This window comes from Hemitrygon akajei, chromosome 21, assembly GCF_048418815.1.
Source record: "Hemitrygon akajei chromosome 21, sHemAka1.3, whole genome shotgun sequence".
Lineage (NCBI taxonomy): Eukaryota > Metazoa > Chordata > Chondrichthyes > Myliobatiformes > Dasyatidae > Hemitrygon > Hemitrygon akajei.
Genome location: NC_133144.1, coordinates 16820506 through 16844965, shown reverse-complemented (window position 1 = coordinate 16844965; position 24460 = coordinate 16820506). Strand labels below are relative to the sequence as shown.

General features: G+C 39.0%; 1 protein-coding gene across 1 annotated transcript in view; it reads right to left on the bottom strand.

Annotated features, from left to right (window-relative positions):
- Positions 1-4378: 4378 nt before the first annotated feature.
- The window catches only part of LOC140714112 (dnaJ homolog subfamily A member 4-like), a 28902-nt gene continuing 8820 nt past the window's right edge, over positions 4379-24460 (bottom strand). The window contains exons 2-7 of the mRNA XM_073024886.1: positions 22973-23153; positions 13052-13156; positions 7162-7389; positions 6843-7073; positions 5035-5135; positions 4379-4953 (exon numbers count right to left, since the gene is read on the bottom strand). Of these exons, the coding sequence (XP_072880987.1) occupies positions 4741-4953; positions 5035-5135; positions 6843-7073; positions 7162-7389; positions 13052-13156; positions 22973-23153 (1059 nt within the window). The 3' untranslated portion in view covers positions 4379-4740. The remainder of the gene's footprint in view (positions 4954-5034; positions 5136-6842; positions 7074-7161; positions 7390-13051; positions 13157-22972; positions 23154-24460) is intronic.

The following is a 24460-nucleotide window of genomic DNA, read 5'->3' as shown; positions in this document are numbered from 1 at the left end:
ACATGATATAGATCAGTTGCAGATATGAGCTGAGAAATGGCGTGGAGTTTAACCCAGATAAGAGTGAGGTGTTGTACCTCAGTAGGGTAAATGCAAGGAGACAGTGCAAGACCCTTAACAGTGTTAATGAGCAGACGATTTTAGGATCCAAGTTCATTGCTCCTTGAAAGTGGCTAGACAGGTTGAAAGGGTGGTTAAGGTGGCTTATGGAATGCTTGCTTTTATTAGTTGAGGCACTGAGTTCAAAAGTCAAGATGTTGCAACTTTGGCACATCTGGAGTATTGCATACAGTTCTGATCACCCCACTACAGGAAAGATGTTCAGGCTTTGGAGAGGGTACAAAAGAGGTTTACCAGGATGCCTCCTGGTTTAGAGTGCATGTGCTATCATGAGAGGCTGGATATACTTGGGTTGTTTTCTCTGGAGTGGTGAGGACTGAGGGAAGATCTAGGATACTGATTTATAAGATTATGAAAGGCATAGATAGAGTGGACAGAAACTGGTTCCCAGGGTTGAAATGTCTAACACCAGAGGGCATTGAAGGTGAGAGAGGATAGGTTCAAAGAGGATGTGAGGGGTAAGTTTTCTGCTCGAGTCGTGAATGCCTGGAATGGCGGTATAGTCAAATACATTAGAGGCTTTTTAAAGAGACATTAGGATAGACCTGGATGTAAGGTAGATAGATATGGATATGGTGTAGATAGGAGGGATTAATGTTTGGTTTTGATTTGCTTTTTAGCTGGTACAGGATGTGGGCTGAATGGCCTGTTTCTGTGCTGTATATATATTCTAATGCTCCACCGGAGCTCCCAGTTTTCCATTAAGTTTGGTAAATGTTCTTTGTCTGCCTACCTAAAGTCTGTTTCACACATTTTTTTAAATTTTGAAACCTCCAAATGCAGTCCTAGATCTCCCGACTATTGTCTTACTCCTTTAATTTCCCCTATTCCAATACAGCGCATCTTCAACATGAGCCTGGAGCAGAGAAGAGTACCCAGACAGTGGAAAACATCCTGTATTGTCCCGGTACCGAAGAAACCACAACCAAAGGAGTTGAATGACTTCAGACCTGTTGCCTTGACGTCGCACGTGATGAAGACCATGGGAGTGGCTGATAATACAGAATCTGAGGCCACAAACCAGGCACGCCCAGGATCCTCTTCAGTTTGCGTATAAGGAGAAGGTGGGAGTGGAGGATGCTATCACGTATTTGCTGCACAAATCACTCTCTCACCTAGATGGGGTCAGTTGTGCTGTGAGGATTACATTCCTTGACTTCTCTAGTGCCTTTAACACCATCCAGCCCAAGATCTTAAGGCACAAACTAACGGAGATGGGAGTAGACTCTCACATGGTGGATTGGATAGTGGACTACTTGACAGATAGACCTCAGTATGTGCGGTTGGGAGACTGTAGGTCTGACACGGTGGTCAGCAGCACAGGAGCGCCGCAGGGAACCGTACTCTCTCCGGTCCTGTTCACCCTGTACACATCAGACTTCCAATATAACTCGGAGTCCTGCCATGTGCAGAAGTTCGCTGATGACACGGCCATAGTGGGGTGTGTCAGGAATGGACAGGAGGAGGAGTATAGGAAACTGATACAGGACTTTGTGATATGGTGCAACTCAAACTACCTGCGTCTCAATATCACCAAGACCAAGGAGATGGTGGTGGACTTTAGGAGATCTAGGCCTCATATGGAGACAGTGATCATTAATGGAGAATGTGTGGAGCAGGTTAAGACCTACAAGTATCTGGGAGTACAGTTAGACGAGAAGCTAGACTGGACTGCCAACACAGATGCCTTGTGCAGGAAGGCACAGAGTCGACTGTACTTCCTTAGAAGGTTGGCGTCATTCAATGTCTATAGTGAGATGCTGAAGATGTTCTATAGGTCAGTTGTGGAGAGCGCCCTCTTCTTTGTGGTGGCGTGTTGGGGAGGAAGCATTAAGAAGAGGGACGCCTCACGTCTTAATAAGCTGGTAAGGAAGGCGGGCTCTGTCGTGGGCAAAGTACTGGAGAGTTTAACATCGGTAGCTGAGCGAAGGGCGCTGAGTAGGCTACGGTCAATTATGGAAAACTCTGAACATCCTCTACATAGCACCATCCAGAGACAGAGAAGCAGTTTCAGCGACAGGTTACTATCGATGCAATGCTCCTCAGACAGGATGAAGAGGTCAATACTCCCCAATGCCATTAGGCTTTACAATTCAACCGCCAGGACTTAAGAACTTTTTAAAAGCTATTATTAATGCTTTTTGAGATAGTGATTTAGATGCATATCATATTTTTTTACTGAGTTAAGTATTGTATGTAATTAGTTTTGCTACAACAAGTGTATGGGACATTGGAAAAAAAGTTGAATTTCCCCATGGGGATGAATAAAGTATCTATCTATCTATCTATCTATTCCATAAGACAGTTCATAGTGACGGTTTGGATTATTTCCTTTTTGGATAATGGTGCAATAACATCTTTGTCCAGTGTTTCCTCCACAGTTCTGCCTTACCCTCACACCTCCATCTTTGCCATCAAAGGGGTGCTCCCTTGGAAGAGGGTGGAGCCTATACAACCACCCTCACCAAACAGTAATCATTAAGTATATTACAAACGTACATGTTTAACATGCCACTTCAAATTATAGCACTTCTATGTTAATGACTACCAGCAGTAAATACCTACATTCTTGCATCTTAGTTATTTTCTACCATGAGCAGCTTCACTACCATTAACCGTTGGTGTTCTCCACCACCCCTCCCCCCAGTCCAGCCTCTACAAACTTGGACATGCATCACATCAAGCACAATCTAACTTCATCTCTTATGTAATGTCTGCCCAGTACATCAGCTGTAGAAGTTAATTTAACTTTTAACTTAAATTTAACAGTTAATTTAACTTTTAAAGTGTGAGTGTTTAAGGGTATTTACTTATTTATGGCATCCTGATGGTTAGATCAGCTTTAGGCATTCATTCTTTAAGCAGGGGTCCTAGCAAACACATGTACATTTGCAAGAAAAAGTTTGTGAACCTGGTTTTCTGCATTAATTATTCATAAAATGTGGTCTGATCTTCATCCATGTCACAATAATAAACAAACACAATCCGCATAAACTACTAACACAAAGAATTGTACTTATGTATTTATTGAACACATTGTTTTATCATTCACAGTCTAGGCTGGTAAAACTATGTGAACCCAGTATTTATTGACTGGTAGAACCTCCTTTAGCAGCAATAACCTCTACCTGGCAAAGAGGAATTTTAGACTATTCCATACAAAACTATTTCAATTCATCAATATTTCTGGGATACCTTGCATGAACAGCCCTCATTCAGGTTATGCCACAGCATCTCAATTGGGTCAAGGTCTGGACTGACTTGGCCATTCCAAAACATGACCATACTGTTGATTTACTTTTGTGTTTCAGATCATTTTCTTGTTGTGTCATCCAACTTCTATTAAGCTTCAGGTGATGACTGCTACCGTGACATTCTCCTGTAAAATGTCTTGATGCAATTCATTATTCCCTCAATAATGTCCTGGCCCTGAGGCAGCAAAGCAGCCCCAAATCATGATGCTCCTTCCACCATACTTTACATTTGGGATGAGGTTTTAGCATTGTATAGTGCCCTTTTTCCTCCAGCAAGTATAGTTGTGTGCTTTTCTACCAAAACATTCAACTTTTGTCTCATCTGCCCACAGAACATTGGCCCGGAAACATTGTGGGCCATCGAGGTGGCTTTTTGCAAACTTGAGACATGCAGCAATGTTTGGGTTCATTTTCACCTCCTTCAGGATTGCATGTTATGCTCCTGATGTGATCTTTGCACGACACCACTCCCAGGGAGAGTAGCGACAGTATTGAATTTCCTCCATTTGCACAGTGATCTGATAAACACTCAGGACTTTAGAAATGCTTTTGTAGCCTTTTCCAGCTTCATTCATCTCTACAATTCTAAGGTCTTCTGAAAGTCGTTTTGAACAAAGCATGGTGCACATAAACAGATCTTTCTTGAAGAGCAATAACCTGACTTTATGTCCTTTTTTAAAATATAGGGCAGGAAACCTCTATAACCCCCACCTCCTTATTTCCAATTTCATCTCATTGATTATTACATCTAACTCCAAGTAGCTTTTGTAGAAGGCATTACCCCAGGAGGTTCACCTTTTTGATCCTAGACCGTGATTGTTTAAATAGTGTACTCAGTGTTGATGAGAAGTACGATTGTTCGTCTTAGCTTGGTGTTTGTCTATTATTGTGACTTAGATGAAGATCAGACCACACAGTAATTAATACTGAAAACCAGGTAACTGCAAACTTCTTACAACTGTAAATAGCCCAGTTTAATAGTGGAAGACAAAGACATCAAACCATTATTTGATAATCCTATGTTTAATATCAGTTATGACATCATGACCCTTAGAAATACACTTTATGTTTAGGTCCATATTTAGATATTCATGTTTTAGCATAAACAGGTCAAACATTAGATAGACTAAGACAAAATACAGTGCTTCAATACACACAAATCCTTGTCACATATTCTTAAAAAATGTAGGTATTCTTTGACACCACAATGAAAAGGGAAACAAACTACCACTCTGTTTTTCAAGTATATGATGCACATGAAATCTCTTGTTATGTTCCTGGATAACCAAAGCAATGCTTTTTAGAATATTAAAATAGTTTTGATGCATTGCAAAGTCTATTTCACCCCTCAAACATTTGCTCTTCATTAAGAAGTTTGACATTGAACACCACCTCTAGGTCTTTGATCTTCTTCATATGCTTCCCCACTATAATTTCTGCGCTGCTGTTCTGGACTAAATTCTGTTAACTCCACATGCTCCATATCGTCAGTGACCATTAGTTCTTGACGTGGTGGAAGCAGATGTTCCAATTCAATCAAATTTTCTTGTGAAATCCATCCATATGGTGGAAACTTCACCTAATGATGAGACACAAAACCTTAAGTATGCTACGTTGTCATACAGTGATTTGTGGTGAAACTTATTGTGGTGAAACTTACCGAAAACTGTATGATCAGTTGACCTTTTTCAAATGGGTCTCTATAAATAGGCATTCCTTCATTATAAACACATTTAAGGCTGCCCTCTTTCACAACTTCACCTATAAGAAATCAAGTGTTTGTTTAAACACTAGATCAATAGATGGTTTAATAATACAAAAAGGCATTAGATATTCCTCCATACCCAAAGTTTGCCCAAGAAAAATGAGCATCTAATAAATCTCTCTGATATCAAGCCTAGAGGCATGGCACATAATAGGAAATACTGAAGGCTACCATTTCATGAGGGTAATGGCTAAATTGAAAGGAAGGGTTAAGACACCAGATGGAGAGGGAAAGGAGGAAGGAGCTGGAAGATGATAGGTGAAGCCAGGTGGGTGGGAAAGGTAAAGAAGGAATCTGATAGAGTGGACCATAGGAGACAGGGAAGAGGAGGGACCAGAGTGGGGAGAAGAAAGGGGAGGGGAAAGAAGAGAAATTCATGTTCATGCCATCAGGTTGGAAGCTACTAGACAGAATGAGATGTTGCTCCTCCACCCTGAGGGTAGCACAAGAGAAAGCCATGGACTGACATGTCAGAACAGGACTGGGAATAGGAATTCAAATTGTTGGCCACCAGGAAATTCTACTTTTGGCAGATGGAGCGGAGGGGAAATCAGGAGCACCAGATACAATAGACAACCCCAACAGATTTGCAGAAGAATTTCCTCACCTGGAAGAACTGTTTGGGGCCTTGAATGGAGGCAAGGGAGGAAGTGCATGGGCAGATGTAGGACTGCTCTCTTGCAGGGATAAGTACAGTTGACGGTTTGGGCTGAGACGTTTCTTTTTTTCATAGATGCTGCCTGGCCTGCTGAGTTCCTCCAACATTTTGTGTGTGTTACATGGATTTCCAGCATCTGCAGATTCTCTCATGTTTGGAGCACAAGGAGAATTTGTTGAGGGTGAGGACCGGTTCTGCTAGGTGGTAGTGGAGAGGAACTGGTTGGATCTTTTGTTAAGAATGAAGCAGAGAGCTTTGAGGCCTTCTTGATTGGGAATAGAACTGAATAGGAACTTCCATGGTGAAAATGATTTGGTCAGGGCCAGGGAATTGAAAGTTGTTGAGGAGATCGAGAGCATGAGAAGTGTAGTAGATGTAGGTGGGAAGGGACTGAACTAATGGGGATAGAATGGAGTCAAACTACACAGACACAAGTTCAGTGGGCAGGAGCAGGCAGAGAAAATGGGCCTACCCGGACAGTCAGATTTGTGGATCTTGGGTAGGATGTAGAAACAAGCACTGCAAGGTTAGGGAACTATGAGTTTGGTGGCAGTAAATGGTAGATCTCAGAATTGATGAGATTGGTGATGGTGCTGGAGACAAAGTTCTGATAGTCTTTTTCAAGAGGTAAGCAAGAGCTGTCTCAGCGTTGCTGTCAGGCCTCACCAAGGTAGAGATCCTGAAAAACGTTGTCTCATTTTTACTATGCACTGTACCAGCAGTTATGGTCAAAATGACAATAAAAGTTGACTTGACTTGATCAGTCTGCCAGGCTAGAACCACATCCACTTTTATCTGCAGGTTTGATAGCAAAGTTGGGATTATGAAGTTGTGCACTTTACCCCCAAAAAAATTCACGGGCAATGTAATAAAAAGGCTTTCAAAATTTATGAAGTAGAAAATGACATAAGTTCCACAAGTCTATTAGAAAGTATCAAATAGAAATCACAAATTAAGATGCATCACTGTATATTTGAAAAATATTTTAAAAGTTTAGTAACTTTGTGTTATAAAGACACAAATGCCAAAATAAAAAAATGTTAACCTGATTTTGAACTAATCAGAAGCATTCTCTTGTCAAGTGTTTCTATTGTTTTTCTGAAACCACACAAAGCTTCCACTAGTAATATTTCCATCTTCATGACCAAGTCATTTCCATGTCTTCGGAACACTTCATGTTCTGTTTGATCAAGCACAATGATGACATCACCAGGTTCTAATCCCGGCTCCTGATCCCCTTCTCCACGAAAGGTTATCTTCTGCCCATCTTGCATACCTTAATTTTTAAAAAAAAAGATTTTTGAATATAAAGCAAAATACAAGTTATAGGATCAACACATATCACTATTCTCAGCTTAATTTACCTTTGTCCACATGAACTTCTAATATTTTTCTTTCTTTCACAATTTTGCGTCCATTACAATTCTTACATCGGTCTTTTGGATTAATCTGTTCACCTTGTCCATGGCATTCTGAGCACATTGTCTGAATCTGCTGCACCATACCCGGTCCAATTTGTTGAACATGGATTTCAATCCCTCGGCCTTTGCAATTTGCACACTTTTCCACAGCTCCTTTCTTGCCTCCTAAACCTGTTCGTTTTTAAAAACAGGTAACAGCAAAAAAAATTATTTCATTTGCCATAGAGAGCATTTGATAAAATTTACTGTTCACTTATGATTACAACTAAATTTATATGTTACTGTTTAATAGCCATCTCCATTTACTTAAGATTTATTGGTGGCTCTCATTGTTTGTTTCAGGTTTCTTATCAGTATCTCCACAAAACTATCTTCCAAAGCACATGGGTCACCAGTGATTCAAAGGCTTTTCTCTACCACACAAAAAAAGAGCCTTTAGATCAGGAGAAAGGGAGGAATTGAAACCTATGCAGAGGGAGCTAAAGGAGAAGATCAAGGTGGCTAAAGAGGAATACAGGAGAGAGCTGAAGAACAAACGTGAGCAGAGTAGCACAAGGGAGGTGTGGAGGGGCATGAAGAACATCACTGACTTCATTCAGCCTAGCTGTAGAGCCTCAGAATGCAGTTGTGAATGGGTTAATAAATTAAACCAACTCTTCAATAGGTTTGACAATTGCCCTCCTGTTCACACCCCCTCAGCACACCAGTCCAGGTGCCAAGGTACCCAATGCCTTCCATCCTTCCTTCAATTCAATGTGGATGAACAACACAGGCTACCACTGTCTACATCCCTTCCTTGCCCTGCACCTACCATCCACACCTCCAAATAACAACTGCCATCGTCCCAATCTGCACCTCTTACCCCCTCACCCTTACTTTCCACCAACTCCCCAGCCATCACGAACTCCCCTTCACTAATGAGCAAGTGAGAAGAGATCTGGGGAAATTCAGACACAGCAAAGCATTGCGACTGGGTCCTGAAGGAGTGTGCTGAGCAGCTGTGTGCAGTTCTCCAGCGCACTTTCAATCTGAGTCTCAGCCTGGAAAGGGTCCCAACTGTGTGGAAAACATGTGGTCCCAGTACCCAAGAAGGGCCAACAAAAAGTCTTGAATGACTATCATCCAGTGGTCTTGACTTTACATCATGAAAACCCTAGAGAGGCTGGTCCTGGCTCACCTCCGACCCCTGGTCAGATCAGCTCTTCATCTCCTGCAGTTCGCCTACAAGGAGCACACTGGAGTCAACAATGCTGTCATTTACCTGCTGAACAGAACCTTCTCCTATTTGGATAAGCAGGGCAGCACTGTGAGGATCACATTTTTTTGATTTCTCAAGTCCCTTCAATACCACACAGCCCTCACTGCTGGCGGAAAGCTCTGTTCAATGCAGCTTGGCACTTCCATTGTATCCTGGACAATGGACTGCCTGACTGGCAGACCACAGTTTGTGCAGCTTCAGAGCTGTGTGTCAGACATGGCTATAAGCAGCACCGGGGGCCCCCACAGGGGACTGTATTGGTGACTTCCTGTTTACCCTGCATACCTCAGACTTTAGATCCAAAACCGAGTCAAGTAATCTGCAGAAATTCTCTGATGACTCAGCATTGTTGGGTGTATAAAGGGAGGACAGGAGGATGAATTCAGGGCTCTGGTGGAGGACTTTGTGAAATGGTGCAAGCTGAATCATCTGCAGCTCAACATCGGTAAGACAAAGGAGATGGTGATGGACTTTAGGAAGACTAAGCCTGCACAGCTCCCTGTTATATATTGATGGTGAGAATGTGGATGTGGTGAGGACCTACAAATACCTGGATGGCAGCCTTCAGTGGAGCACTAACACAGAGGCTCTATACAAGGGCCAGAGTCACCTCAACTTCCTGAGGAGACCAAGATCCTTTGGAATATGCAGGCCTCTCCTTCACATTTTCTACTAGTCTGTTATTGCCAGTATAATCTATGCAGTGCTGTACTGGGACAATGGCATCAACACGGGTGAGCCAACAGGCTCAATAAACTGATTAGAATAGGTGGCTCTTTTATAGGAGTCAAATTGGTCACACTGGAGGCTGTGGTAGAACAAAGGGCCCTATGGAAAATCCTGGTAATTCAGGACAATGTTTCCCACCCTCTGTGTGCCACCTTGGCTGAACACAGGAGCACTTTTAGGGGAAATATGAGGCTATCAAGCAGGAACTTGGAAGCATAAATTGGAAACAGATGTTCTCAGGGAAACATACAGAAGAAATGTGGCAAATGATCAGGGGATATTTGCGTGGGGCTCTGCATAGGTACATTCCAATGAGACGGGAAAGGATGGTAGGGTACAGGACCATGGCATACAAAGACTGTTGTAAATCTAGTCAAGAAGAGCTTACGAAAGGTTCACATAACTAGGTAATAATAGAGATCTAGAAGATTATAAAGCCAACAGGAAGGAGCTTAAGAATGAAATTAGGAGAGCCAGAAGGGGCCATGAGAAGGTCTTGGCGGACAGGATTAAGGAAAACCCCAAGGCATTCTATAAGTATGTGAAGAGCACGAGGGTAAGATGTGAGAGAATAGGACCAATCAAGTGTGACAGTGGAAAAGTATGTATGGAAACAGAAATAGCAGAGGTACTTAATGAATACTTTGCTCCAGTATTCACTATGGAAAAGGATTTTGGTGATTGTAGTGATGACTTGCAGCAGACTGAAAAGCTTGAGCATATAGATATTAAGGAAGAGGATGTGCTGGAGCTTTTGGAAAGCATCAAGTTGGATAAGTCACCAGGACTGGACAGGATGTACCCCCAGGCTACTGTGGGAAGCGAGGGAGGAGATTGCTGAGCCTCTGGCAATGATCTTTGCATCATCAATGAGGACAGAAGAGATTCCGGAGGATTGGAGGGTTGTGGATGTTGTTCCCTTATTCAAGAAAGGGAGTAGAGACAGCCCAGGAAATTATAGACTAGTGAGTCTTACTTCAGTGGTTGGTAAATTGATGAAGATGATCCTGAGAGGCAGGATTTATGAACATTTGGAGAGGCATAATATGATTAGCAATAGTCAGCATGGCTTTGTCAAAGGCAGGTCATGCCTTACGAGCCTGAATGAATTTTTTTTTGAGGATGTGACTAAACACATTGATGAAGGTAGGGCTGTAGATGTAGTGTATATGGATTTCAGCAAAGCATTTGATAAGGTACCCCATGCTAGGCTTATTGAGAAAGTAAGGAGGCATGGGATCCAAGGGGACATTGCTTTGTGGATTCAGAATGGGCTTGCCCACAGAAGGCAAAGAGTGGTTGTAGAGGGATCATATTCTGCATGAAAGTCGGTGACCAGTGCTGTGCCTCAGGGATCTGTTCTGGGACCCCCTACTCTTCGTGATTTTTATAAATGACCTGGATAAGAAAGTGGAGGGATGGGTTAGTAAAATTTGCTGATGACACAAAGGTTGGGGGTGCTGTGGATAGTGTGGAGAGCTGTCAGAGGTTACAGTGGGATGTTGATAGGATGCAAAACTGGGCTGAGAAGTATCTAATAGGCAAATAAAAAGGAATCACTGCAGCACCCCTGATCATTTCACATGTAGGCCTTGATAGCATACCCCAAAAAGTCCAGTTTCTGAGCCTTTCATTTTATATATAGAGAAAAGATAAATTCCTATCCAGAATATGCTAGTGCCAATAGACTATGGATTAACTAAGAAAAATGAAAAGAGATGTTGAACATCTCTTTAAATTGACGGGGCAGGTAAGAAAAGCATCAGGATAAATTTATCAAAGTGTAACCAGGAAACGATCACCTGAAAGCAGGGAAGACAATGTCTTTCCCTGTTAAGTAGAGTAGTTTCTCTAAAACTAGGGTGAACCCACACCAAAATCTTTGAATATTATGCTTTTAGATGAAAAACACCCATCAAATGCCCTTTTGAACTGATTTTAGAGGAAAATATTTTGCAAAATAACTTGTTGACTTCACAGTTGGATTATTAACAATACCACTGAAAATTTTTCAAAAAATATCAAATGCCATAATTTATTTCCAAACGGGCCCTTTAACCCATGGTGTTGTGTCAACCTACCTATGACACCTTTTCTCTTCAGTCGGGACCATCACTACCCTTTTTCCTATTTAATTATGTGCATAATTTAAGCACCTCTTAAATGCCTTTCTAAATGTCTCCACCACCCGTCAGTGCATTCCAGTTACCCACCACTATTTAAAAAAAAACCTGCCCAACAATTCTTTGAACGTCCCCCATTTCTCCCCCCACCACCTCAAATCATGCCTAATATTAGACATTGTGACCCAGGGAAGAAAGTACTGGTCATCCAGACACGCTTCTCATTTGACCTTTTCTCAACCTCCTCCACTCCAGAGAAAACAACTATTAGTCCAATTTCTATTGAGGCAGCATCTTGGTAAGCATTTTCTACACCCTTGCCATAGCCTTGACGTCCATAAGACCACAAGATAAAGGAGCACAATTCTGCCATTTGGCCCATCAAATGTGCTCAACCATTTCATCATGGCTGATCCATTTTCCCTCAGCCCCAATTTCCTACCTTCTCCCTCCTCTCTGAACAATCAAGAACTTATCAACTTCTGCCTTAAATATAATCATGGACCTGGCCTCCACAGCCACCATGGCAATTAATTCCACAGATTCACCCCTTTCTGCCTTAAGAAATTCCTCATCCCAATTATAAATTGACATCCCTCCAGTCTGAGATTCTGTTCTCTGGTCTTAGACTCCCCCACCACAGGAAATATCCTCTCACATTAAATCTATCAAAGCCTTTCAACATTCAATAGGTTTCAATGAGATTCCCCTCCCCAATTCTTCTGAATTCCAGACAGTACAGGCCCAGAGCCAAACACTCTCATATGATGAGCCTTTCAATCCCAGAATCAGTTTTGTGAACCTCTTTTGAACCCTCTCCAAAGTCAACACATCCTTAAATAAGGAGCCCAAAACTGCTCTCTAAAAGGCCTCGGGGTGCCTTTTAAGTCTCAAAATTACATCCTTGCTTTTGTAGTTCTAGTCCTCTCAAAATGAATACTAACATCACATTTGTTTTCCTCACCACTGATTCAACCTGCAAATTAACCTTCAGCAAATCCTGCACATGGATTCCCAAGTCCCTTTGCGCCCCAGATTTTTGAATTTTCCCTCTCCATTTAAAAAAGTCTACATTTTTGTTCTACTAACGTGCATAGCCATACACTTCCTGACATTGTATTCCATCTGCTATTTATTTACCCATTCTAAGTCTTTCTGTAGCCTCTCTGCTTCTTCAACACAACCCGCTCCTCTACCCATCTTTGTATCATGTGCAAACTTGGCCACAAATTCTGTCAACCAGATCATTGACATATAATGTAAATAGAAACAGTCCCAACATCCATCCTGTAATGCAGTGACCAGAAATAAATACAATGTCTGATTCAACCTAATCAGTTTTATAAAGCTGCAACAGAAACATAAAAACTACATTTCATTTTGCTATTCTAAATGTTTTAAACCTCTATGTTAATCCTTGATTGACCCACCCCTAAATTTACTATTCAAAAGGCACCCTTCATTTCTATCTATTCCAAAATTGCTACCAAACTTTCCATAAGGACTTTGGTCATTCTTTTAGTTTAATTAAGTTCATCCATTATTACAAATTATGTTGTAACAGGGGCAAGCTACTTTCAATGCGATCCCTTCAATTGTGGATTGATAATTCCTATGAAATTGTGTCAGTTATGGAAATACCAACCAGTTTTTGTTTCCTACTTTCAAATATGTTAGTGTTATAGGTTCGGCCTAACAATTGTGAATCTAATTGTATACCCACCATCACATTTGTCACAAATTACATTTTTCTTCAATGCCAACTTCCTTGTGGCCCCATTGTAAAGATCTTCAAGTGAAACAGCCAACTGGTGAACAACATCCTTGCCTAGGCACAAATGAGTAATGCAGTCAAGATATGCAGAAAACACTTACACATTAAAGTTTTAACATTAATATTTAACAATCAGTTTTGCTTCAGCACTAAGATAAAAAAAATTAGACAACTGCAATGATGACAGGTTAACTTTAAATAACCTCACAGTGTAGGTGGGGGCATGTATCATCACACAATAGTATAGAATTAGAGGGAGCATTAAAAGCAGTCACACACAATGCTGGAGGAACTCAACAAAATCAGGCAGCATCAGTGGAGGGAAATTAACAGTTGAAATTTTGGGCAGAGATCCTTCATTAGGACTTCAAAAGAAGGAGGAAGAAAAACAAAATGGTGGAGGAACTCAGCAAGTCAGGCAGTATGTTACTCCATTTTTACTTGCCCAACCCACAAAGCTTTACTTTCATTTCCATATTTTAGATTTCTACTTCAGATGAACCCTAAGACTGCCACAATTCAGATAGACGATTGTGCAAATGAAGAACAATTTTATATAATTAGCTGTTTAAACTAGAAAATTTGATTTGGGCTTTAACAGCTGAGTTTCAATTCATAAACAACTTTCAAACAATTTATATAATGGTTTCCTTCCTTCATCAAAAAAGCAAGCCTTTTGGTCCACCATGTTCACTTTCACACTGATCTTTTTGCCCATTTATCATTAATCTCAATGGACTGCAACAGTACCATATCCTAGGCATTGCCTATTCAAGTGCCTCTAAAATCTAATTGTATCTGATCCCACCACTTCCTTCAGCAACATGTTCCACGTATCACCCACACCAAAGAAAAATTCCTCTCTGATCCCCTTTAAAACATGTTCCTCTCAAAACCATGCTCTTACGTTTTTGATACCCTTTACATGCAAAAATAACGCTTCTCATATTTCCCATGCCTGTCAAATTTTGCACACCTACAGTACTGTCTTAGGCATGTTAAAAAAAATGCTGTAAAGTGAAGATGCTTTCAAAAATAACTTTCATAAGAGTGAACTTTTTCCCCTCGAATAATTTGGTATTAGTTATTATTAACCTTCCTTTTAAAATTGTAAGAAATCAATCGACTTATTTGGGTGTAACAATTACTAGGAGCTATAAATTCCTTTTTAAAGAAAACTTTTTTTACACTTGCAAGTTAAGAAGGCACCATCAAATTGGTCACCCTCTCTTTATCGTTGATTGGCCGAATTAATTCAATTTTTATATTTATTTCAGGCCGTAACTGTTTTTTATTCCTAAATCCTTTGATTCTCTGGATTCTATTATATCATCTTATATATGGAAAAATAAAAATTTCTGGATCAAATAAAGTTAATTCTCAAAAAGCTAAAAAGAATGGAGGTTTAGCCTTACCCAATTTTAGGTTTTATTACTGGGCAGTCAATATACGTAATCTTATGTTTTGGCTATATTATATTAATCGAGAGGACTGTCCGGTGGGTTTCTTTAACAGCTAATTCTGTTAATAAATTTTTCCATCATTTCTTTTCTCGGATCCTCAATTCCTTTAATTTAACTGATAATTTTGTAGTTAAACACACTTTGAGGATTTGGGTACAATTTAGAAAATATTTTGGTTTATTGAGTCCCACTTTCAAGTCCCATTTTTTCTAACCTTTTCTTTTAAAAAACTTTCTATGACTGATGTAGTTTTTATAGAATAGATTGGGTATTAAATGTTTTCAGGATTTGTTTGTTGGAGATAGTCTCTCTTCACTTGAACAACTGTCAGCCAAGTATAGCCTACCCAAAACCCACTTTTTTGATTATTTACAAATTAGAGACTTTTGTGTTCTCAAGTACATTCATTTCCTAAAAGTCCAGATAAGAATCTACTTGATACATTTTTTAATTTGAAACCCTTCCATAATGGATCTATATCTAATTTTTATGTTACATTGTTGGGAATGAGAAATATTCCTTTAGACAAAATTAAAAATCTCTAGGAACAAGATTTACAGATTCCAATTTCTGAGGATACTTGGAATGAAATTTTTTAATTGGTTAATACCTCATTGTTATGTGCCCATCATTCCCTTCTACAATTTAAAGTGGTTCATAGGACCCACACGACTAAAGATAAGCTGTTTTGTTTTTATTCGGATATATCTCCCTATTGTGATAGATGTAACAATGGAGAAGCTTCACTAATTCATATGTTTTGGACTTGTCCGAGTCTTGAAAAATATTGGAAGGAAGTATTCCAAACTTTTTCGGTGCTTTTTAATGTAAATTTTAAACCTAATCCTTTGACTGCCTTATTGGTATTACTGGAGGAAATTATATTATTTTGGAGACACATGATTTGCACATTTTAGCTTTTATTTCTCTTATAGCCAAGAGGGCATTGTTGCTTAAGTGGAAGGATGCCACTCCGCCTACTCATACTCATTGGTTAAATGATGTTATGACATGTTTAAATTTAGAGAAGATTCACTGTTCAATTTCTTAACCTAGACAAGATTTTTTAACATTGTGGAGACCTTTTTTGAATTATTTTCAAAATCTTTGATGTTATTAAGCACAGATGTTGGCCAATATGTTTTACTATATGATAAGGACTTTTTCTTTTTTTTTAAAAAAACCAAACAGCAATTTTTTTCTGGTAGTGGGTTTAGATTTTTTTTGTATAATAAAATTATCTCTTTTCAATATTTTGTTGAAATTTAATTTATATGGATATGGGGAAATGAGATATTTGTGATTACAATATATTGTAATTGATATATCCCACTGTACTCTATTCTTTTATGCAAGAAATCAATAAAAATTGAAAAAAAATGAAAATTTTCAAAATATAAAAAAATCACTATGAAAGGCAATAAATGATAAAAGATAAATTGAATCAGTATTTGGTAACTGCATCAATTCTCTTAGGTGCACTGCAGTGTACTTGGGGGGAGGGGAGAAGAGAGAGCGAGCAACAAAAAAAAAATCATTGGCTGGTTGGTTGGTTGTTCCAGGCATCTTTGAGAACTTGCCAGTTCTTCTGCAGACTTTGGCTGCCTTGTCTGCTAGTGCCTCTCCAGGTAATCCCAAACAGCCTCAATGATGTTGAGATCAGGGCTCTGTGGATCCCATACTATCTGTTGCATAACTCCTTGATCTTTTCACTGAAAATAGTTCTTTATGACCTTAGTTGTGTGCTTGGGGTCATTGCCCTGCTGCAGAATGAAATTGGGATCATTCAGATGCCTCCCTGATGGTATTGCGTGATGGATGGGAATCTACTTGTACTTCTCAGCGTCATGGATTCCATTAATTCTAACCAAATCACCAACTCCATTTGCAAATCTGCAGGGAATCTCTACCATGCTTCACTATGCTGCAGACACTCATGCACGTAGCTCTCTCCAGCTCTTCTATAGACAAACTCTCATGTTTGAGCCAAAAATTTCAAATTTTGTCTCATCAGTCCGGAGCACTTGCTATTGTTCAGCTCCTCAGTCCTTGTGTTTTTGTATATAGGTGAATCTCTTGGCTTTGTTTCCACTTTGGAGGAATAGCTTTTGGCAGCAACTCTTCCAGGAGGACCACTTATGACAAAACTTCTCTGGATTGTAGAAGAGGGCTTGGGTTCCAGTGATTTCTGAGAGTTTAGAGCTGTGCTGAAGGATTAGATGGGATAGTGTTTGTCAAACACGTTCAGGAAAGTTTCCTTCATCAATACATAGAAGTCCCAACAAGTGAGCATGCAACACCGGATCTGCTATTAGGGAATCAGACACAGCAGTTAGCAGAAGTTTGTGGAGGGGAACACTTGCATCCAGTGACCACAATGCCTTTAGTTTCAAAGTAAATATGCAAAGAGATAGGTCTGGTCCGCGGGTTGAAATTCTAAACTGTAGAAAGGCCAATTTTGATGGTATCAGAAATGATCTGGCAAGTATAGATTGGGACAGACTGTCAGCAAAGGTGTACTTGTTAAGTGGGAGGCCTTCAAAAATGAAATTCTGAGTGTACGTGCCTGTCAGAATAAAAGGTAAGATATCAAGCGTAGAAAACCTTGGTTTTCAAAAGATGTGATGGAGGCCCTGGTTTAAAAGAGAAAAAAAGGTTCATAGCAGGTACAGGCAAGCAGGATCAAATGAGGTGCTTATGGAGTACAATAAATGCAAAAGAACACTCAAGTAAGGAATCAGAAGAGCTAAAAGAAAGGCATAAAGTTGGTCCTCTGGAAGATCATATTGGTAATCCATGTGTGGAGCCAAAACAAATGAATTTTATGCATCTGTATTTACTCAGGAGACAGATACAGAGCCTATAGAAGTGAGGCAAAGCAGCGTCAACTTCATGGACGCTGTACAGATTACTGAAGAAGAGGTGTTTGCTACCCTGAGGCAAATCAGGGTGGATAAATCCCCAGGGCCTGACAAGGTGTTCCATCGGACCCTACGGGAGGTGAGTGCAGAAGTTGCCGGAGTCTTTGCAGAGGTATTTAAAGCATCCTTAGCAACTGGAATGGTACCAGAGGATTGGAGGATAGCCAATGTTATTCCACTGTTTACAAAAAGGCTGTAAACAGAAGCCATGAAATTAAAGCCTGGTGAGTCTAACTCAGTGGTGGGAAAGTTGACATGGACTAATTAAGGTTAGTCAGCACAGCTTTTTGCATAGTAGGTCATGTCTAACCAATTTTAGAGTTTTTCGAGGCAGTTAACAGGAAAGTGGATGAAGACAAGGCAGTGGATGTTGTCTACATTGACTTTAGAAAGGCATCTGACAAGGTCCCGCATGGGAGGCTGGTCAAGAAGGTTGAGTTGCTCAGTATTCGGAATGAGGTGATAAATTGGATTAGACATTGGCTTGGAACGAGAAGCCAGAGAGTGGTAGTAGAGTGTTGCCTCTGACTGGAGGTCTGTGACTAGCGGTGTGCCAATGGAATTGATGCTACGTAGTTTGTTGTTTGTTATCTATATTAATGATCTGGCTGATAATGTGGTTAATTGGGTCATCAAATTTGTGGATGATACCAAGATTCAGGGTGTGGTGGATAGTGAGGAAGGCTATCATGGCTTGCAGAGGGATCTGTACCAGCTGGACAAATGCGCTGAAAAATGGCAGATGGAATTTAATGCAGACAAGTATGAGGTTTCTGCACTTAGGTAGGACCAACCAGATTAGGTCTTACACAGTGAACGGTAGGGCACTGAGGAGTGAAGTTGAGCAAAGAGATCTGGGAATACAGGTACATAATTCATTGAAAGTGGCGTCACAGGGGAATAGGGTCAAAAGAAAGTACGAGTACAGCAGATGCAAAGTTGAGTTGAAGTTGTACAAGACATTGGTAAGGCCTAATCTGGAGTATTGTAGGCAGTTTTGGTCACCTACCTACAGTAAAGATGTAAACAAGGTTGAAAGACTGCAGAGAAAATTTACAAGGATGTTGCTGGGTCTGGAGGACCTGAGTTATAAGGAAAGATTGAATAAGTTAGGATTGTATTCTTTAGAACATGAAGATTAAGAGGAGATTTGATAAATGTATACAAAATTATAAGGGTATAGATATGGTTAATACATGTAGGCTTTTTCCACTGTGGTTGGGTATGACTACAACCCAAGGTCATGGCTTAAAGGAGAAAGGCGAGAAGTTTAAGGGAAACATGAGGGGAAACTGCCTTCACTCAGAGGGGAACGAGAGTGTGGAATGAGCTGATAGCACAAGCTGTGCAAACAAGCTCAATTTCAATGTTTAAAAGAAATTTGGATAAGTACACAGATAGAATGGATATGGAGGGCTATGGTGCCAGTGTAGGTCAATGAGAGTAAGCAGTTTAAATGGTTTTGGCATTGACTAGATGGGCCAAAGGGGCTGTTGCTCTGCTGTTCTTCTCTATGACCAGAAGTGAACACAATACTCCAAGTGTGGCCTAACCGGGGTTTTATACAGCAGCAAAGTTATTTCACAGATCTTGAACTCAACTCCTGACAATTGTGGGCCAACACACCATATGCCTTTTTAAGTGTCACTTTGAGGGATCTGTGGTCATGGATCCCAAGATCACTCTCTTCCTCCACACTGTTAAGAACCTTTCCATTAGCCCTGTATTCTGCCTTCAAATTTGAACTTCCGAAGTAGATCACTTCACATTTTTGAGTTTGTTTCCATCTGCCACTTCTCAGCCCAGCTCTGCATCTCGTTAATGCCCTGTTTTAAACTACAACAACCTTCTTCACTATCCACAACTCCATTAAACTTCAGATCACCTGCAAATTTACTAACTTATCCTTCCACTTCCAGAAGTCTCTAATAAAAATTCAGAGCAGGAGTCCAGAACAGATCCTCGTGGAACACCACTGGTCATCAACTTCCAGGCAGAATATGCTTCATCTACAACCACCCCCTCCATTCTTTTGGCAAGCCAGTCCTGTATCCACACAGCCATGTTTCCCTGGATTGCATGCCACCTGACTGTCGGAATGAACTTACAGTGGAGAACATTTATCAAACACTTTAACAAACTCCATATATACCACATCCACTGCTCGATCTTCATCACAATGTGCTTTGTCCTCAAAGAATAATACCAGGCTTGTGTGGCATGACCTACCCTTCAAAGCTACACTGACTATCCCTAATCAGACTGTTTCTCCAAATGCTCCCAACTCCTGACTAAGAATCTTTACCCATAATTTGCCCACCACTGCAGTAAGACTTACTGATCTACAACTCGCAGTGTTATTTACCCCTACTCCCTTTCTTAAAAACCCTCCAATTAACTGCTACTACTGCAGTCAGTGAAAACACATCGTTACTGGCTAGATGTAAAGATCATTGCTCTTCCTTTATTTCCCACCACCTTGGATATATCCTGTCTGGCTCCAGGGACTGATCTATCCTATCGTTTTTCCTCAAAAGTATGAGCACTTCCTTTCTTAATGGGACATTCTACACTGTCCTCACAAATATCAAGGTCTCTTTCATTGGTAAACACTCAAGCGAAGTATTCACTAAGGACCTAACTCCAAGTACGTTTCCTCTTCTATCCCTGATCAGTCAAACCCTCACTAGACACTCTGATTTCTCACATTTATGTATAATGCCTTAGGGTTTTCTGTAATCCTTAAGTACTTCTCATGCCCTCTTCTAAATCTCCTCATTCCATTCTTCAGCTCCTTCCTGGCTACTTTGTAACTCTAGAGCCTAGTATTTAAGGTTTTAATCCAATTTATAAAAGATACTCCTAATCCATATTTTTCCCAATACTTTAAATAAAAAATCCCATTCCAATCTATCAAATGCTTTCCCTGCATCCAAAGCAACTGCTACACTCATTTCCTCCCTCTTTTGTGCCAGATGAATTATGCTAAGTAACCGAGTTACGTTATCTGCTGATTGTCTATTTTTAATAAATCCAGTTTGATCCTTATGTATTAATTTTGGTAAGTATTTAGATAATCTATTAGATAAAATCTTTGCTATTAATTTATAGTCCGTGTTCAACAAAGAAATAGGCCTATATGATGCTGGCTTTAAAAGATCTCTATTTTTTTTGGCAATACTATTAAAATTGCTATTGAAAAAGATTCTGGAAGTTTATGTGTTCTTTCCGCCTGATGTATTAACTCCATAAACGGAGAAATTAATAAATCTTTAAACTTTTTATAAAATTCAGGCAGAAAACCATCTTCTCCTGGAGATTTATTACTCTGAAGTGATCCTAAAGTTTCTTCAACCTCTTTTAATGTAAAAGGCATATCTAATCCCTTCTGTTTTTCCGAATTCAATTTTGGGAGAGTTATTCGTGATAGAAACCTTTCTATCTCAACAATATCATTTAGTGATTCTGATTGATATAATTTAGAATAAAAACTTTTTAAAGTTTCATTAATTTCTGAAGGTCTATAAGTAATTTTATTTACACTTGTTCTAATTGCATTTATCGTTTTGGAAGCCTGATCTGTTTTTAACTGCCAAGCAAGAATCTTGTGTGATCTTTCACCTAGTTCGTAATATCTCTGTTTAGTTCTCATAACTGCTTTTTCTGTTCAGTCGGTATGTCTGAAATGTATCATATTGTAGCTTCTTATTAACAAGTTGTCTTCGTTTTCCTTCTGTCATGTATCTTTGAGATTCTTTTTCTAATTTTGTAATCTCTTTTTCCAATTGATCTATTTCTACCATATATTCCTTCTTAATTTTAGAAGTATAACTTATTATCTGGCCCCTCAAATATGCCTTCATCGCTTCCCATAATACAAATTTATCATCAACTGAATGTGAATTTGTATCTAAAAAAAATTGAATGTTTTTTCATAAAATCACAAAAATCTTGATGTTTTAATAATATTGAATTAAATCTCCATCTGTAAATCGGTTCCTCCTTATCCATCATTATCACTGTCGTTATCAAGGGGGAATGATCTGACAATATTCTTGCTTTATATTCCATATTTTTCACTATCTTGAATATTCATTGATAATAGGAAAAATTCAAGTTTTATGTCTATTCATTTTATTCAAATAATCTAATTCTCTTGGGTTAATTCTTCTCCATATATCAATCAAATTTAAATCTTTCATTAATGATAAAGTTAATTTTACTACTTTTGATTTTGTAACAACCTTTGTTGACCTGTCTAAAACTGGGTCTAGACAAAAATTAAAGTCTCCACCTATTAGTATTTTATCATGTGCGACAGCCAAGTTCAAAAAGGCTTCTTGTATAAATTTTACATCATTTTCATTTGGTGCATAAATATTCATAAGAGTCCATAATTCTGAAAAGATTTGACAATCACATATCTCCCCGCAGAATCAATTAATACATTTTGTATTTTAATTGGTAAAGTTTTGTTAACCAAAATTGCAACTCCCCCTCGCCTTTGAATTAAATGAAGCTGCAATAACATTTCCGACCCAATCTCTTTTTAATTTCTGATGTTCTATCTCTGTTAAATGTGTTTCTTGTAAAAAAAAAGCTATATCTATTTTCATTTTCTTAAGGTATGTTAAAATTCTTTTTCTTTTCACCGGTCCATTAAGCCCATTAACATTAAAACTTAAAAAGTTCAGTAAATTAGTCATTATTTTTAACAAGGTTACTCCAATCTATAACAATACATAATATTTCAACTCTCGTAGTATCTTGGGGAATCTTTTTAAAATTCTCCATGTTGCTATGTGTCACCCCCCCCCCCCCCCACCGATCATCCAGGCAAAGAAAGAAAAAGAAAAATAGATTATAAAGAAAAAGATAACAAAATACCCCCCTACTAATGTTGTGAATGAAAAAAACCACAACATTACCCCCCTCCATTGTACAGGTCATGGCAATCGCCATGATTACACACGTGAATCGCGTAGCAATTGATCAGAAGTTCCCCCAGCTCTCCCGTAGCAAACAGAAAAAATGTGAGAAGAAAAAATACCACTACTCCTGATTAATATTCCTCAAATTTTTACCTTTCTCCCCCTCTATCACATATTTAAGAGTATATTTATATATTCTTCTGTCCTTAAATATCCATCAATTCCATTCACTATCTCAGTCTTCATCTTTAATCCATTTCGCTTCCATAGATTCTTAGCTGAATCACAACATTATTTTATTTTGCAGATGTGACACAACTGCTAGGTTTAAGTTTGTATCTTTCACTGACACTACTCTCCCCCTTTTAACATAGCACCTGCAGGCACAACGAGCATCTTGCTACCATCTAAAGTTTAAGCTCTTTATTTAGGTAGCACAAAATTGCTATCCAATTATTTATCTTTCTATTCAAATAATGGTGTTTTTACTTCCATGTTTGTGAATTTTTTTCCCACCCACCAAATTTCCACTGAGATAGGGATGAAATATTGTACCTCTTTTCTCCCTTTGCATTCTGCTACCACCACCAAAGAACATGTCGAAGATGTCCATGGGCGAGGAGAAGCCACCACCCCCTACTCCTCCTTCTTTAATGGCTTGCTCACCACCTTGGTCATAGATGTCGCGCTTCTTAGGATCTGATAAAACCTCATAGGCTTGTGATATAAGTTTGAACTATTTAAAAGAGAAGCAAAAGAAAATTTTAAAAAATTATCTATCACGTCCAACCATTCCTAAAAGTCACTGGTGAAAAAATGTCTTAGAGAAGGTCAAGTTCTGCAGAGAAATCTTTTCTCTATCATTTGGAGAGAAAAAAAAAATCTTTGTAAGACCACTAAAACTTATTTATCCAAGCAAATCAGAGGAAAAGAGAAAGAAAATCATCCAAGATGAAAACAGCTATAAATTTAAATTACAGGCAAAAAAAAACTAAATTTTACAAATAGAATTACCCTTGGAATACTTCAAAATGACCAACTGAAGGGAAAAAGGTGGATCATTTCCCAAAACATTTAATGAAGTTAATAAACTGTTAAAATGCAGACATTTCCCGCTACCACCTTGAATATCAATACTCTAAAGAAACTGTTCCTGATTTTAAAAAATGTAGTTTTGTCACACAGGGATATTTAAAAACAGCACACACATAATGGAGAATTGTAAATTACGACAGTTCAAATTTATGAACCTCGACTGCCCAGGTTAACTGTGATACCAACCAATCTTGAAAGCATTTTATATCAAGATCAGGCAAAAAGAGAATTTTATCATTTCATCTCAAAGCACTTCACAAGCTGAGGCAGGATATTAAGCTAAGTAGTCAAGAATAGATGCAGCAAACCATGACAACATCTCTTGCATTTCATCAGGAATGTGTTGTACAAAATAAAATGAGAATTAAAGGGAAAAACTGCACTAAGTAAAATTATTACTGAGACACCAACAATTCAGAATCAAACACCAAAATGGCATTCTTGTTCTGGATTAACAGTCCTATTAATTTTGAACTTCCTTGTAATATTCTAATAATATGAAGACATTACTGGCAAATTACGGTCAACTGTTGTATATAATTTAGAACATTAGTCATCAAAAGTTCACTTCAGCCTTGGACCTCTCTAGAACACCAAAATAATGTCACAAAATGGCAAGGCACAAGAAGCCAAAAGGCATGCTCTTTTTCTGTATGTTTTCCTTTTTATTTTAAACTATTTTTAAATGGTCACTATATACATATCAGATCTTTATTTTGTTTTCTAGATTAAAGCCAAAGCAGATCTTACTCTAATAACTACTCACTCCTGATAAAAATGAAATAACTTAAAAATTGAAAAAGTAATTTATATGGATAGAAGTAAATCAGAGTGGAAGGACCAGAAGACCCAAGATTAAAAGGGATTCTCAAAAAGTTGACAGTTCAAAATGTCACCCAGATGAATTAATCAGTGTTTTGGTTTAAATGCATTTATAAAGGTAGCACA